The 14,565-nt window shown below is 41.0% G+C and overlaps 1 protein-coding gene across 4 annotated transcripts in view; it reads right to left on the bottom strand.

Annotated features, from left to right (window-relative positions):
• shtn3 (shootin 3) overlaps positions 1–14,565 on the bottom strand; it is a 164,396-nt gene that overhangs the window by 44,542 nt on the left and 105,289 nt on the right. For all 4 annotated transcript variants that reach the window (XM_073067819.1, XM_073067817.1, XM_073067816.1 and 1 more), the window contains 6 exons: positions 13,213–13,307; positions 12,783–12,939; positions 11,366–11,463; positions 8,490–8,571; positions 6,078–6,172; positions 2,035–2,181 (listed from right to left, as the gene is read on the bottom strand). In XM_073067819.1, the coding sequence (XP_072923920.1) occupies positions 2,035–2,181; positions 6,078–6,172; positions 8,490–8,571; positions 11,366–11,463; positions 12,783–12,939; positions 13,213–13,307 (674 nt within the window). The remainder of the gene's footprint in view (positions 1–2,034; positions 2,182–6,077; positions 6,173–8,489; positions 8,572–11,365; positions 11,464–12,782; positions 12,940–13,212; positions 13,308–14,565) is intronic.

Raw genomic sequence — 14,565 nt, 5'->3', positions numbered from 1 at the left:
AAAGCCTGGCACTTGTAGTAGCCATTCCTGCCTCTGAGCCATCCATGTCTCTGTATTGTCCACAACATCATAGCTCCAAGTACTGATCCATGCTCTAAGCTCATCCACTTTGTTCATAACACTCCTCGCATTACAATAGACACATCTCAAACCATCGAACTGAGCGCGTCCCTTCTCTATCACCTATCTGTCCTCCCTCTCGCACTATCTCCAAGCTTTCTCTACTTGTGAGCAAACCACTCCTTCCTCCATCTCTTCAGTTGGGTTCCCACCCCCCAGCAATTCTAGTTTAATCTCTCCCCAATAGCCCTAGCCCTAGGACATAGCCCAATGCCCTCCCCGCCAGGATATTGGTCCCCCTGAGATTCAAGTGCAAATTTATTCTTTTTGTACAGGTCACACCTGGCCCAAAAGAGGTCCCAATGATCCAGAAATCTGAATCCCTGCCCCTGCTCCAATGCCTCAGCCACACATTTATCCTCCACCTCACTCTATTCCTATACTCACTATCGCGTGGCACAGGCAGTAGTCCTGTGATTACTTCCTTTGTGTTCCTGCTTCTTAACTTCCTTCCTAACTCCCTGTAGTCTGCTTTTGGGACCTCCTCCCTTTTCTTGCCTACGTCGTTGGTACCAATACCTTCCATGACCTCTGGCTGTTCTCTTTCCCACTTCAGGATATCGTGGACGTGATCAGATGGGTGATAACTGGACTCAGTGGGCAGAATGCACTGTTTCTGTCTATAATACTTTCTTCAACGTCAAAACAGTGTTATGTGTCTCCCTAATGTTGCTTTAGAAAGCTGTAAAACATTTATGTTATCCCACTGGGAGGTTTATAAGTAGCACTGTCATGCTCTCCTGTGTAGCACCAGTCTACTTCCTTTTAGCAGACACCATCAGCTGCACTCTTCCAACTACTGGAAAGTGAGAATTTATTGGAAAAAATCATTACTTCAAAAAATATTGATTTCTCCGTCTGGTGTACAATTCCCTCCCTTCCTCTATTCCCCACTCTGACCTTTCACTTCTTCTCACTTGCCTATCACTTCCCCCTGGGTCCCCTCCTCCTTCCCTTTCTCCTATGGTCCCCTCTCCTCTCTTATCAGATGTTTTCTTCTCCGGCCCATGACCTTTCCCACCCACCTTGCTTCACCTATCACCTTCCAGCTAGCCTCTTTCCCTTCCCCCCACCTTTTTATTCTGGCATCCTCCCCCTTCCTTCTCAGACCTGAGGAAGGGTCTCGGCCCAAAACATCGACAGTTTTGTCCACGGTTGCTGCTTGATCTGTTGAGTTTCTCCGGCGTTTTGTGAGGATTTCTTGGAAGAACCTGTACCCAGTTTCTTCAGAGGGCAATATTTGTGTTGTCAATGAAAAGGGAAAGGAGAAACAAACAATGTGTAAGGTTAACCTAGATAAACAGCATTTGAACAGGGGGTGTACTTCGGGAAGGCTAACAAGTGTGAGGTGCTGGTGGGCCCTGGGAAGTACTGAGGAACAGAAGGTCTCTGATGTATTAGCCCAAGTACCCCTGAAGGTGGTAGCACAGACAGACAAAGTGATAGAAGAAGCACAGAGGATGCAACCTCTTACATTCCTCCACTCCCAGCTTTAGCTCCCGTAGACCAAGCTGTGGGACTGGCTGTGAGCCAGTGTTCTCATGTTGCTGTTAAAGAGCCCCTAGTGCCAGTACGCTCACACTTGCAGTCACTGCAGATAAACACCGAGCTGTCAGAAGATCAAAATAATGGGCGATGGGGGAAGAGATTGGAAATTCCATTGCTTCTAACTCATTTAATATTAGCCTAACTAGTCCATTTTTATTGAATAGCACACAAGGAACTCCATGCACCTTGCCATTTAGAATCATATACACAGTCAAGATGATTCTTCATGTTTAACTGGGAAGAACTGAAATGCAATTCTTGCTATGTAAATCAACTCAACTTGACCCATTCAATGTCCTCATCAGGACCTGGTGGGAATGCACCAGCAGCAAGCACGTTTCAGGTGGCACCATCGATCGTCCCTACCTGTAACTGATGCTGAAGCCTCTCCTCCTCCAGAGTCTTTGTGATGGTGGACACCTCCTCCAGGGCTTTGAGCAGCTGTACACTGGGATCGGCCTGCTGCAGCAGGATGGCGCTCTGCCGATTCACCTCCTTCTGCTTAACCAGCATCTGAAACAAGATCAGAATACAATAAAACATTCCCGAAAGGAGAAGTCTCTCCTACACACTTCAGCTCCTACCACTCTTACCTTGACATTTCTCCTCACTGCAAAACCACGGCAGCTAAACATCAATCTGATACTGACAGTTACGCATAGAAGGGCCTAGCCAATCTCACAGTGGCTGCTATTTGACTGGAAAATAATCACTAGTTCAATCCATTTGAGGGACAAGTTAAGCAAGAAACTTGTGTGCAAACGTGAACGCTTATTGAGGATGATGAATTATCTGCCATCGTCTTGGCAACATGAGTCAGGTGGTGCTATCTGATTCACGAGGACAGCCTGAGCTGGAGCTGTTGAAAACAAAGAAGTACTTGAAGCAACAGAGGAAAACAAACTTCTGGGAGATGGTGAAGCAATGGTAGACATTCCATTTGAAAAGAGAGTTGATACTGAGGCCAAGATGTCGTTCTGGCAGAGAAGAAATACTGAGGGTAATTGTAGTGCCAGGAATGGTTTTGATCTCAGCACTTGGATATTCCAGGCCAACAAGCTAGTCTGGTACAAAGATAATAGCTATGGCTTAGCTCTTGATATGTCTTTTACCAAAGTTCTTGAGCTTTAAATGGTTTTACATGGTTAAAAAACGAAATATCCTGAGTAAAACAGTCACATTTTTCTAATTTGCCATATCTTGTCAAAAACTACCTTTTTCAAAGCTACAGTTAATTTAGGTTGTTGAAAATGGACCAGGTACAATCCTTTGTTCTGAAGAATGGAGGAAGGAGAAGTGTGGAGGAGTGTGCCTGAGAAAGAGAGTAATAAATTGGAACGTGGTGAGTTGCTTCAGTTCAGAGTGAATTTTGAGTTAGGCTTTGCTCTACATTCAGAATTACTAAAGGAGTTGATGGAAGATCATTTGGAGGACTGCAGAGAAGGATCGGCAAAATGGGACTAAACTGAAATATACGGCACGGCCTGAACATATGCCATAACAACTCTATAGGAAATCTTAGAGCTCTGTAGAAACAGGGCAGAGGCCTGAGGACAAAGTAGCAGACAATGAATGAAATAGGTAATCATGGTCACAGTTTTGTTGTCTAAGGTAAGTACTTCCCATTCTGTGGGTGCAGCCCATTTACACCTATACATGCAATTAAAAGTGTTTTCAGAAGAATTTGGAATTTAATTCAGTCAGCTCATCTTTTCCTCTGAAACCATTTCCCAATCTGAACTGGGCGGTGCACCATGCTGCAGGGTGCTGAAGCATTTGCCAAATCAATAGGGGGCAACTAAAAATAAGAGATACAACTGTTTTGACACACCGGTTCTGACAAGAGTCAGTAGAGGTGGCTTTCATCATGATTCACGTCAGAAGTGCACATATATATTGGTATTTATCAGTTAAGCCTACAGTGAATCACGAATACTGGACTAGTAAACATATCCTCTTGGGCAGAGGATACAAGGGATGTAGCTACAAAGAAATGAGAAACGTGCTACAGTGCCATTAAATTATTTTGCAAACAGTTTTACTTGATTATAAAGTGATTACTTTAGCAGCATGAAAACATATCATGGAATCCCATAGCAATGACTGCTTTGTGAAAATGAAGTTCAGCTCTGATTTAACCTTAATTAATTAAAGCTTAGCAAACAGTCTTCGATGAAGATAATGTCTTCAAATGGCTAGCATCAACGTTCAAAGTCAAAGTAAATTTATTGTCAAAGTATATGTACTCTATGCTAACATATACAATACGACCTTGTTTGCAGGCATTTACAGGAAAATAAAGAAATACAATAGAATTTTTGAAGAACTAACAATGTATAAAAGAAAACAATTTGTGCAAATAAAAGAACACTGAGAATGAGTTGTAGACTCATGATTGTGCAGTTGTTGTAAGTGTGTCAGTAGGTTGAGGGATCAGTTCATGGTTGTGGTGAGCAGAGTTATCCATGCTGGGTCAGGACCCTGAGTGTTGTGGGTTCTAACTGTTCCTGAAGCTGGTGCTATTGGACCTAAGGCCCCTTTTCCTCCTGCCCAATGGTAGTAACGAGAAGAGGACGTGGCCTGGATGGTGAGGGTCCTTGATGAAGGATGATTCTTTCTAGTGATGGTGCTCCATGCAGATTTGCTCCAACTCAAACCTTAGTGATACTATGGTTTGGTTGTGTCTAACGCCAACTGAACACGTTACTTTTCCAAGCACTGGGACATTAATCACCATGCATTAAGGGTTATTATCCGCAGATGTTTTTAACCACAAACAATTCTACTGGTCAGAACAATTCTCCAGAGAAAACGTTGCATTATGTGTTGGCATATCGCCGTGAAAACAGTCTTATCATGTAAATGTGCTTGGCAATATTTTCTTATTTTCTAACTAATGTCTGTGGGCTTTGGATACTATACTGTGCTTAGAGCAAACTGTCCTTATCTAGCATCAGTTACATGTGCTCGTGTTCAAAATGCAGTGACTTTTGTCTCTGATAGTTGGCAATAAGTAAGCAATAAGACAATTCAGATCTGTTTTGCTCACTGCGGTTTCAAGCATTCAGACTTGGAAATGCCAAAAATGGTTAGGAGAGAAAATGAAACAATTTCGCTACTTGAAAAGTTAGGCACTACAAAGAAGTTAAGGTATCGACAGTCATCTTCAGCCTTACCTTTGGTCCACACTGGATACTTAATCTCACACCTGTGGCTCCAAGTAGCTGTTTCAACGTGACAGTGGCCACATCCCAGCACACTACTTTGACAGGGAAACGAAGCCAGGTGAGGGTAGCCGGTGGGTCTCATACTCTGGTAAGATAGGGACATGCCTGTCCTACCATGTGACGGTAGACTGGGCGGGTGAGATCTACAGTGAGATCCAATGGCTGGGAAGGTGGTTCTACAGAGAGCGAGGGCTATGATGAGGCATAAAACATGTTATGGTCGTCCATTGCAACCAGGGAAGAGACCTGTTGTGGCATCTATTCTTCCCACTGGACTCAGATGTCTGAAGTCAAGAGAGTGGAACTGCCCCAATACAACAGCGTTTCCTCTTTTAAAAACTGGCCTACACAGGTTTCTGGTCATCAGCAGATACGATGGACAACCTCCAGAGTATTGGTAGTGTTCTAATTTGTTCTGTATTTCATTTAAATTCATAACTGGTTACTCAGTTAAATAGTAGTTTGTCTTTTTTATACCTTTTTTAACTATTTCTGTGAAACTTCAGCTAATTGGGACAGCTACTTAATTGGGCCAAAATGTTCTAGTCCCAATTAACCTTAACCCACTGTATTTCATTAAGGCACAGTTCTCCACAAATGACAAAGAACAGTCAGTTCAAGAAATAGCCAACTGATCATGATTCAGAACTTACTAAAATACATTACCATCAATGGATTACTTTTGAAAAATAATCACGATGGTGCTTAAAGCTTGCACACAGTAAGAGACCTGTTCGTCAATAACACCATATGTTATGACTGTCATTTTTCTAAGCCTCTCTCTCCAACCTCATGTGTTTGTTTGGAGGGCCTGTATTGGTGAGATTATGTTTTGAATACCCTCTTGCACTCTCTATGAAAGGGAACAGTTTGTAATAGCTTTTCAAGTACGCACCATAATAACATTTTCTTTACTCACTGAATCTAAATAGACTCCTTTTCCATTCTGCAATTCCCACATTAATCCTGTGTTGGCTTGTTATTCACCTTCAATCACGGATGACCATTCTTAGTAACTCAAAAACAGTAGCAATATTCTGACTGGACTGCACGGTCAAGTAAACTCATCCATGCACGTTGAATACAAGAACAGCATCCACAATGTTCCAATAAAGCAGCTTAACACCCCCCCCCCCCCACCTCCGGGCATATGTCTTTTTCTGGTTGCCCTTGTGCACCTACCTCATGAGCAAAGGATTCCGCCTCCTGCCTCAGGCTCTGTTCCAGATCCAGTTGTTGCCTCAGCTCCTCATACTCCTGGGTAGCCAAAGTGGACACTGGTCCAGGAAACATTGAACAAAGAGGTTACTGCAAACCCATATATCCAGCAGAGAATCCTTATGAACACACAAAAGCCAAAAAGGCTCCTCATAGCACTACTGAAACTGCAAAAATTCCTTCCAAGAGCTGTTTCATCTTTGCCACACTTTTCAAAGGCTCTCTGAAGAGTTTTCCTACTGAACAAAATATTGAATTTTATATTACATATACTGAACATTTTAATTTGGTATTTGAACATTTTTTCAGAAATATATAAAACTAATTTTTCATCTATTCTATGTGTCTTGTAGGATAATTTTCTTCCATTCCAGTTCTGTGAGTTCCAAGGTGGCTGATGAGGCTAATCTCATCAGTGTGCAAAGATCCACTAATCGTACGGATGTAGTTCAGGGCTCCAATATGAGGCACAGGGGGTGAATTATGGTCACACAGCAAGAACAGAGATGAACAGATAGGATCCTGGCAGAAGGACGTGAAGGAAATGAACACGTAAATCAAAGTTCCTAAAAGGACACTGGTATTAACACAGCAAGACATCTGTGGAAACAAATAGCAGGCCAAAAAGGATCATCAAACCACCTCGGAGACTGAGTGAGAGCGGACGAGTGAATAAGGGACTGTATTTGCTCATTACAATTGCAGTTAATGTAATTATCTGTGTTGGCAAACTCATTTCAATTGACATTAATGTAAATATCTTTGCCGGAAAGCATTATTATTTCTTGCAGGTTTATGAGGACATAGTTTTGTGTTTGTTTTCTTTAAGGGAAAAGATGAATTATTATGTGTGTATGTAATAAAGAACTTCACTTCCCAATGTGCAATGTAGGTGGTTCACCAGGAACCAGAAGTGACGTTGGTGAATGGGAAGTGGGCGCTAAGAGTGTGGAGCTAGAAGCCATGACTGTTAATAAATCTGTTAGCATTTAAACCCATGCAAAGTTTGTCTTTTATTAAGAACAAACTTAACAGATGCTATCAGTGGTTTCCTTGTCCATACTTAACCTGATGCAATGAGATTTCAATTCGTCCAGAGCTATGTGATAGACTTCCAAGGATATTTGTTCCCACAAGCCTCTGATTGGACGTGATTTTCTGCTGGGTCTATAATTCCACAGAGAAAGAGTACATCCTGGCTCACTGATTTAAAAAAATCCAGGAGATTGAAAAAGAATGACTGCACCATACTGGGAGAACTCTCTCAATTCTGGCCCACATTCCTAACAATCACCAATAAGGAAAATCAAACAGAGCCCTCAGGTGCTGGAAATCTGAGATAAGTGAAAAGGCCTTTGAAATGCTGGGTGCATTTTTGTTGTGTAACTGGATTGCTTCAGGATTATCTGCTTGTTTTCATCTGATTATTCTCCTTGGTGACATTTGGATACAACCGAGTGGTTCATTAGGATAGTTCAAGAGCAATTAATAGTCAATTGGTTGCAGTGGAGCCATAAAGAATACACTGGGTAAAAATGCCAGATCTGTTTATCTGGAGTTAATAAGTAAACTAGCACAAATTTCATCATCACCACCTGTAGCCTTTTTCTCCAGATTTAATGGACCTAATAATTTAAATTCAGAATTGCTGTGTTGGGATTTGGCTCATGAGTAGTTATTAATTACTGCCTCTGTATTATGAACCCAGCAATATAATTGGAATACTACCATGCCCATACAGAGTAACCAAAGAATTTATTGTGGACTTCAGAAAGAGTAAGACAAAGGAACACACACCAGTCCCCAGAGGGGTCAGGTTTGGAAAGAGTGAGCAGTTTCAAGTTTCTGGTGTCAACATCTCTGTCAATCAACCATGAACTCAACATATTGATGTAGTTGTAAAGAGGTATGGTAACGGCTATATTTCATAGGAGTTTGAGGAGATTTGGGATGTCACTACAGGCTCTCCCAAATTCTACAGATGTACTTTGGAGAACATTCTAACCAGTTGAATCACCATCTGGTATGATGGGGGGGGGGGGGGGGCAGACGCACTGCACAGGATTGAAGTAAGCTGCAGAAAGTTGTAAACTCAGTCAGCTCCATCATAGGCACTAGTCTCCCAAGCACCCAGGACATCTTCAAGGAGCGATGCCTCAAAAAGGTGGCTCAAAATCATTAAGGACACTATCACTCAGAACATGCCCTCTTCTCATTGCTACCATCAAGGAGGTGGTACAGGAACCTGAAGGCACACACTCAATGATTCAGAAACAGTGTGTGTGTGTGTCTGTGTATATGTATATACACTGGTAACTAAACAAGTGCATTTGAAACTACAGTTCTCCAGAAGGGCAGCCAAGTGTTTGAACTCACCTCTGTTGAAACTTTTGATTGTTTTGGCTTGTTTTTCCAGCACATTCTGTAGCTCTTCCACCTCAGCTTGTTCTTTCTCCAGCTAGAAAGGAATTGTACACACAGGTCTCACTAATATTACCTTTGATCCAGTAAATTTATTATTCTGAGATGAATCACAGGGATTTGTAGATGTCACAAACTATCATGACTCACCACATCTATGATGCTCCCAAGTACACCTCCACACATAGTGACAAGGAAGGCCTGCACGTCTGAATGATGGGTCACTCTTAATACTCCATGTTACACTTACCAAATTTATCTTAAATGTGTTTAAACTCTTGAAATTCTACTGGGAGGATGCTTTGCTCATCATTATTATATATAATTACAAGCACACAGAAAGGACAAATTTCACTCTGGATGGTATGTAAATAGATGATATTCACTTTGCCATCTATCATTTATGTTTCTGTCCTGCACACATTTTCTGAAACAGCTGAAGAAGGAGCTCAGCCCAAAACGTCGACTGTTCCTTTCCACGGATGCTGCCTGACCTGCTGAGTTCCTCCAGCATTTTGTCTGTGTGGCATTACAGCCTTTCTCGTGTTTCTGAAACTGCCACTGCTCAGAGCTCAGGTAACAATATCTGTTTGTCTATCCTCACCTTTCACGTCCACATTGACCAGGACAGTAGCAAATGGGCTACTTCATTTTAACTAAACACCCATCACAGCCACATTCTGCCTACTTTTGATTGATACCAAAAGTTCCAGATATAACATGGGTGGGAGTGGGTGCAGGGAAAGAGAAATTAAAGGGCTTTAGGGCTTTGGATAAATACAGAGATGATTATAAAATTAAAGAAATAAATCTTCAAATGATTATTTAATGTAGCATCTCAAAGTTCTGAAAGATGAAAGAAGCTGTGTAAATGCATCATTTGCTTGTAAGAGTTATGTCTCTGAGAGCTGAAGGAAAGCTTAATTTTACATAAGAGGAATTCTCTCTCAAAGGAATGCATATTACATCCATGAACAGTGATTCATCATATTAATATAGCCAAACAGAATATAAATGACCAAAAGAACACATTATTCATCAAAATTCTGACACATTAGAATGGGCTATGTGAGATCACGGATTCAAGCGTTTCAGAATTATACTTTGAATATACCAGGTAGATGTTTGTGATTATAACATATTTGTGGGAGTCCAGTTAGCTGCATGGAAATACAGAATGTTAAAATATCTCTAGACTTGAAACAACACTGGCAGAATAAACCTTGCCACAGTAAAATGTTAAATTGGTGGTGAGATCATCTGTCATGTATCCTATCTGTCAGCATACAAATGAAGACAAATCCATTGCCTTCTGCTTCCCAAACTGTTGAATCTTTATGACACACAGTGAAGTCTAATTTAAATTATGCTCACGAGCTGTAGACAGTGAGAGGAACTTCAATGATGGGATACATTTAAAAAACCTTTGTGATTATAAATATTTTTTTATTCTGCCAGTGTTGTTTCAAGTCTAGAGATATTTTATCATTCTGTATTTCCATGCAGCTAACTGGACTCCCACAAATATGTTAGGATAAAGATGTTCATGGACTATGACTACACTGACTACTTTTTTTTCCAAAGTGTTGCTTCCTCAGAAATCTTTATTGTTTATGATAGACCACTTGAAGCTAAAAACAAATATGATTTCAGACTATCACATAAGAATTTGGAGAAACAAGAAAATAACTTTTATTGAATATAATGCATACAATTGTGCATATATATAATGATACTAATGTTTTGCAATGGTTCAACTAAGCTAGAAAGTTTTGTTGATGATTTTCATTTGTACTCAGTGTCTGAGGCTTCTCACTTAAGTCTTCAACAATAATCAGCCAGTACTTATGGAGTCCAGTTGCCCTGATACCCTTTCTCCATGACCACAACGTCCTGGTGAAATCTTTCACCATGCTCGTCACTGATAGTGCCAAGATTTGCAGGGAAGGATTCTAAATGGAAATGCAGAAGATGAATCTTTAGTGACATGTTCATGGTTTTGTAAGCTTGAAGCATGTTATCAACCAGCTGCACGTAGATTGGTGCTCTGTAGTTGCCAAGAAAATTTTCAACAACATCCTTCAATGCCTTCCATGTGATTTTCTCCAGTCCCACTAGAAGTTCTTCGAACTGCCTATCATTGATGACCTGTTTGGTTTGTGGACCAACAAATGTTGGCATCAGTTATTCTGACTTGAATCATGAATTGAAATAACAAATATAGGCAATTTGAAGAAATGGTGCGTGATAGGGAAGTTTTATGGTGATTTTCATGATCCATAGCCTGAAATATATAAAATACACCCAAACGTATTCAGGAAGCAAAACCTTTGTTGTCCAGTGTTACTGTTTGTCCTTTGACAGCTAACAACAGGTTAACAACAATGAGTGCATCTTAAAGGAGGAAATGTTTGATAGACATATAAGGCGGTTAGTCATGTGAAACTTTAAGCACTTAATGAATTGTATGCCCCCTCCCCCCAGCTGTACTTTGGTTAAGGGTTATGTGAAAGATTTGCATCCATTTGGTTACTATTCCTTCCGGTAGTTCATGAACAGAGCATTTCTATAATGTACAGCATCGATATTCTAAACCTGCAGAGCCCAGAGCGGAACCGAGCACAGGATTAGTGGCTCAGAGGCTGACTGGCAGCTTGTTCATATAATGAGTTTACTTACAGAGTTCATTAATCCAATATTCACTATGTCAGCTCATTCCAGCTAGTTTAGCCTCGATATAATTACCCTTTGTAAAGTGTGCTAAGGCTAATTCTGCAAATGGGGAGAAATCACAACACAGTTTTCATACTTCGGAACTGTAAGGCACTTACTCTGATGGTTAATTCCTCAATATTGTTCTGCAGTTCGTGTACTTGACCAGCAAGCTGTTTCTTTTCCTCCAGCAGCTGTGTTACAGTCTCCTGCAGATCTGCAGACACGTGATAAAGAAACAATCAGATTCCTCCTTCACACAGGCTTCCCATATCTATCAGAAGTTCATCTCAAGACCCTCTTGAACATCATTTTTATTCAGCAACCTAAAAGACCATCTATGGAATTTGCTGACAATGCAACTATTGTTGCCAGAATTTCAGATGGCGATGAGAAGACATACAAGGGTGAGATAGATCAGCTGGTTGAATGGTGTCACAGCAGCCACCTTGCACTTACATCAGCAAAGCCAAAGAATTGATTGTGGACTTCAGAAAGGGTAAGACAAGGAAACACATGCCAGTGATGTTAAACCTGATTCTGAACCAAGGACTGATGGTTAAGAGAAGAGTAATTAAGGATGATTTAGGCAGTTCATAAATCCTAAATCCTGAAGGTGGTCCTGAAACAACTCACCATTTGATTTTTGGGGGTGCTTACTCACCAGTGTTGCACAATGACATGCTATAGGCTCTAAAATGAGAGGCTTCTGGTCAATGGAATTACTGTAAAGCTCTTGGTTGTAACACCTGCCCAATTACTCAACTTGGCCTTAAGATTTATAACTCATGAAAGACTAAATTATGCACAGGGTCAGCTGGAGGAGTACTGGAAGTGGATATTTTTGGCCACGCTTTGTTATGAAATTATTGAAGCCTGATGACATAAATGATATTTCAACAAATGTTAAGCGTCCCCTTCGTGCTTCATGTGACGCTGTGGTACTGGTGCAATAGTGTTGTTGAACCTGACATTGATGCATACCCAACTGCAATAATAGGCAAGGCTGGGAACTTTCCTCGAGTAATTCAAGTCTGCGGTAAATTATGAAAACTACTGAACCCCGGGACCTCCTGTTCAAACTCTGTGACGCCCAACTTTTGTCTTTCAAGTGGATAATTCAAGTAAAACCTGGTTACACAAAGCTGTGAGTAAACACAATCCACACCCTGCAAATTGTGGATCAGATGTTTACATCATACAGGGAAGCTGTTCAGACAGTTGTATTCATAATAGAGAACGTGGATTATTTCGATCACTCCCAGCATTTCTGCTCCCAATCCAAAGTCTTTTCGGTTAAGTGCTCATTCCAATATTTTTTAAATGTCAGAAGACTTTTTGTTTCCACCAGCATTTAAGGCAGTGAGTTGCAAACACCCAAATACACCTTGGGTGAAAAATAACATCTACAATTCACAGCTAATATTTCTGTCAATTCCCTAAAATGTATGAACCCTATCTCAATTCCCTGCCACATTGCAAGTGGGAAATATTTCCTCCTCCGGTTCCCATTTTAGTACAGGGATCGATATTCACCTTTAACCTGCTGCTGATACTGAATGTAGGGGTCAGGGCTGGTGTCCTGTGGCTCCTCCTCTGTGGCACCACAATCTGAGATGCTGGGCAAGAGGTCGTCGAGGCACACCCGTGATGTTAGGCTTAGGTACTTCAGCTTCTTGTTTTCGTGACTGAGCTGCAACAATAAGTCTTTGAATGAAAGATCGTCACGACCACACAAAAAATGTTTTGTAACCTGGAATGTCATGAGAAGCAAGCCGTTTCACTATTCATGCACTTAACTTCACTCTGAAGACAATTTCTGATATTTCCTCAAATCTCTAAATACTGATAAGTATTTAATATGGATTCTGTATTCAGTTTTATTCCATGCCTAATTAGACTGAGGACATTTGACCATTGTTCCCCCCCCCCCAGAAGCACCGAGTTTAATAAGAGGTATTTTTACCTTTGTGGCTAAGACTTCTGCATTCTCTCGACAGGATTTTTCAATCTCTAATTGTGTGTGAAGAGCATTGACTTCTTCTATAACCATCTGTGAAACTGTGAGAAGGGATAGGTTAATTCATCAAATCACTCTCTCTCTCTTTTCAGGAAACCTAAAGTTCATTAATTTGTAACAGTCATTGGCAGCTGTCTCTAGTTTGCCACTTAATCCTCTGAAACACACAAACATGTTTGTTGAAGCTGGATGATCATATCGCTTTCTATTATCTCAGAAAATATTACACTGCAGAGAGTGAATCTATTACATAATGCAATTGAAATACAAAATGTAATGGGCTGAAGGGAGAACCTATCACTTTCCAATTTGCAAGTAATAAACATACAGTATATTACACATTCACTGACATTACTGTGCTTTCAATCATATGAGCCTCATAAAGGAAGATGATTGTCGTTGTTGGAGCTTAATAATTCCACCCAGTACATTATGGGAGGAGTTTCTCGGGGCAGTGTCCTAGACCCAATCATCTTCAACTGCTTCATCAATTACTTTCCGTTCATCATGAGACCAGAAGAAGGGATGTTTGCTGTTGAATACGTAACATTCATTTGCAACGCCTCCAAAAATTAAGCAGTCCATGCCAATGTGCAACTAGATCTGGACAGCATTTAGGTATGGGCTGATAAATGGTAAGTAACATTTGCACTCACAAGTGCCAGGCAAAGACCAACTTCAACATGAGAATCTAACTATCTTAGAAATTCAATGGCATTATCATTATGAAGTCTCATGCCATCAACATCCTGAAGATCACCATTGACTAGAACTTCAAAGAGTAGGTCAGAGTTTGAATATCATGGGCGAATGACTCCACAAAACCTTTCCAACATCTACAGGGCAACACACACAAAATGCTGGAGGAACTCAGCGGGCCAGGCAGCATCTATGGAAAAGAATCCGGTCGATGTTTCAGGCCAAAATCCTTCCGACTGTACTCTTTGCTTAGATGCTGCCTGGCCTGCTGAGTTCCTCCAGCATTTTGTGTGTGTTGCTCAGATTTCCAGCATCTGCAGATTTTCTCTTGTTTGTGACTATGATCAACATCTACATAGCATAAATCTGAAATTTGTATACTTTACTGGAATGAGTAGAGCTCCAATACCTCTCAGGAACCTTGGTTTTATTCAGGACAAAATGGCCTGCTTGATTGGAATCCTGACCACCATCCTGATCATTCATCTCCTTCTGAACCACTGCCCTGTAACTGTAGCAGTTACTTGCCCAGGCTTCTACAGCAACAGCTCCCAGGCCAACTGACTTAACAACCAATAAGAACAAGGGCAGCAGAATATT

The sequence above is a fragment of the Hemitrygon akajei genome, chromosome 15 (assembly GCF_048418815.1).
Source record: "Hemitrygon akajei chromosome 15, sHemAka1.3, whole genome shotgun sequence".
Lineage (NCBI taxonomy): Eukaryota > Metazoa > Chordata > Chondrichthyes > Myliobatiformes > Dasyatidae > Hemitrygon > Hemitrygon akajei.
This window is presented reverse-complemented; position numbering and strand designations above follow the sequence as displayed.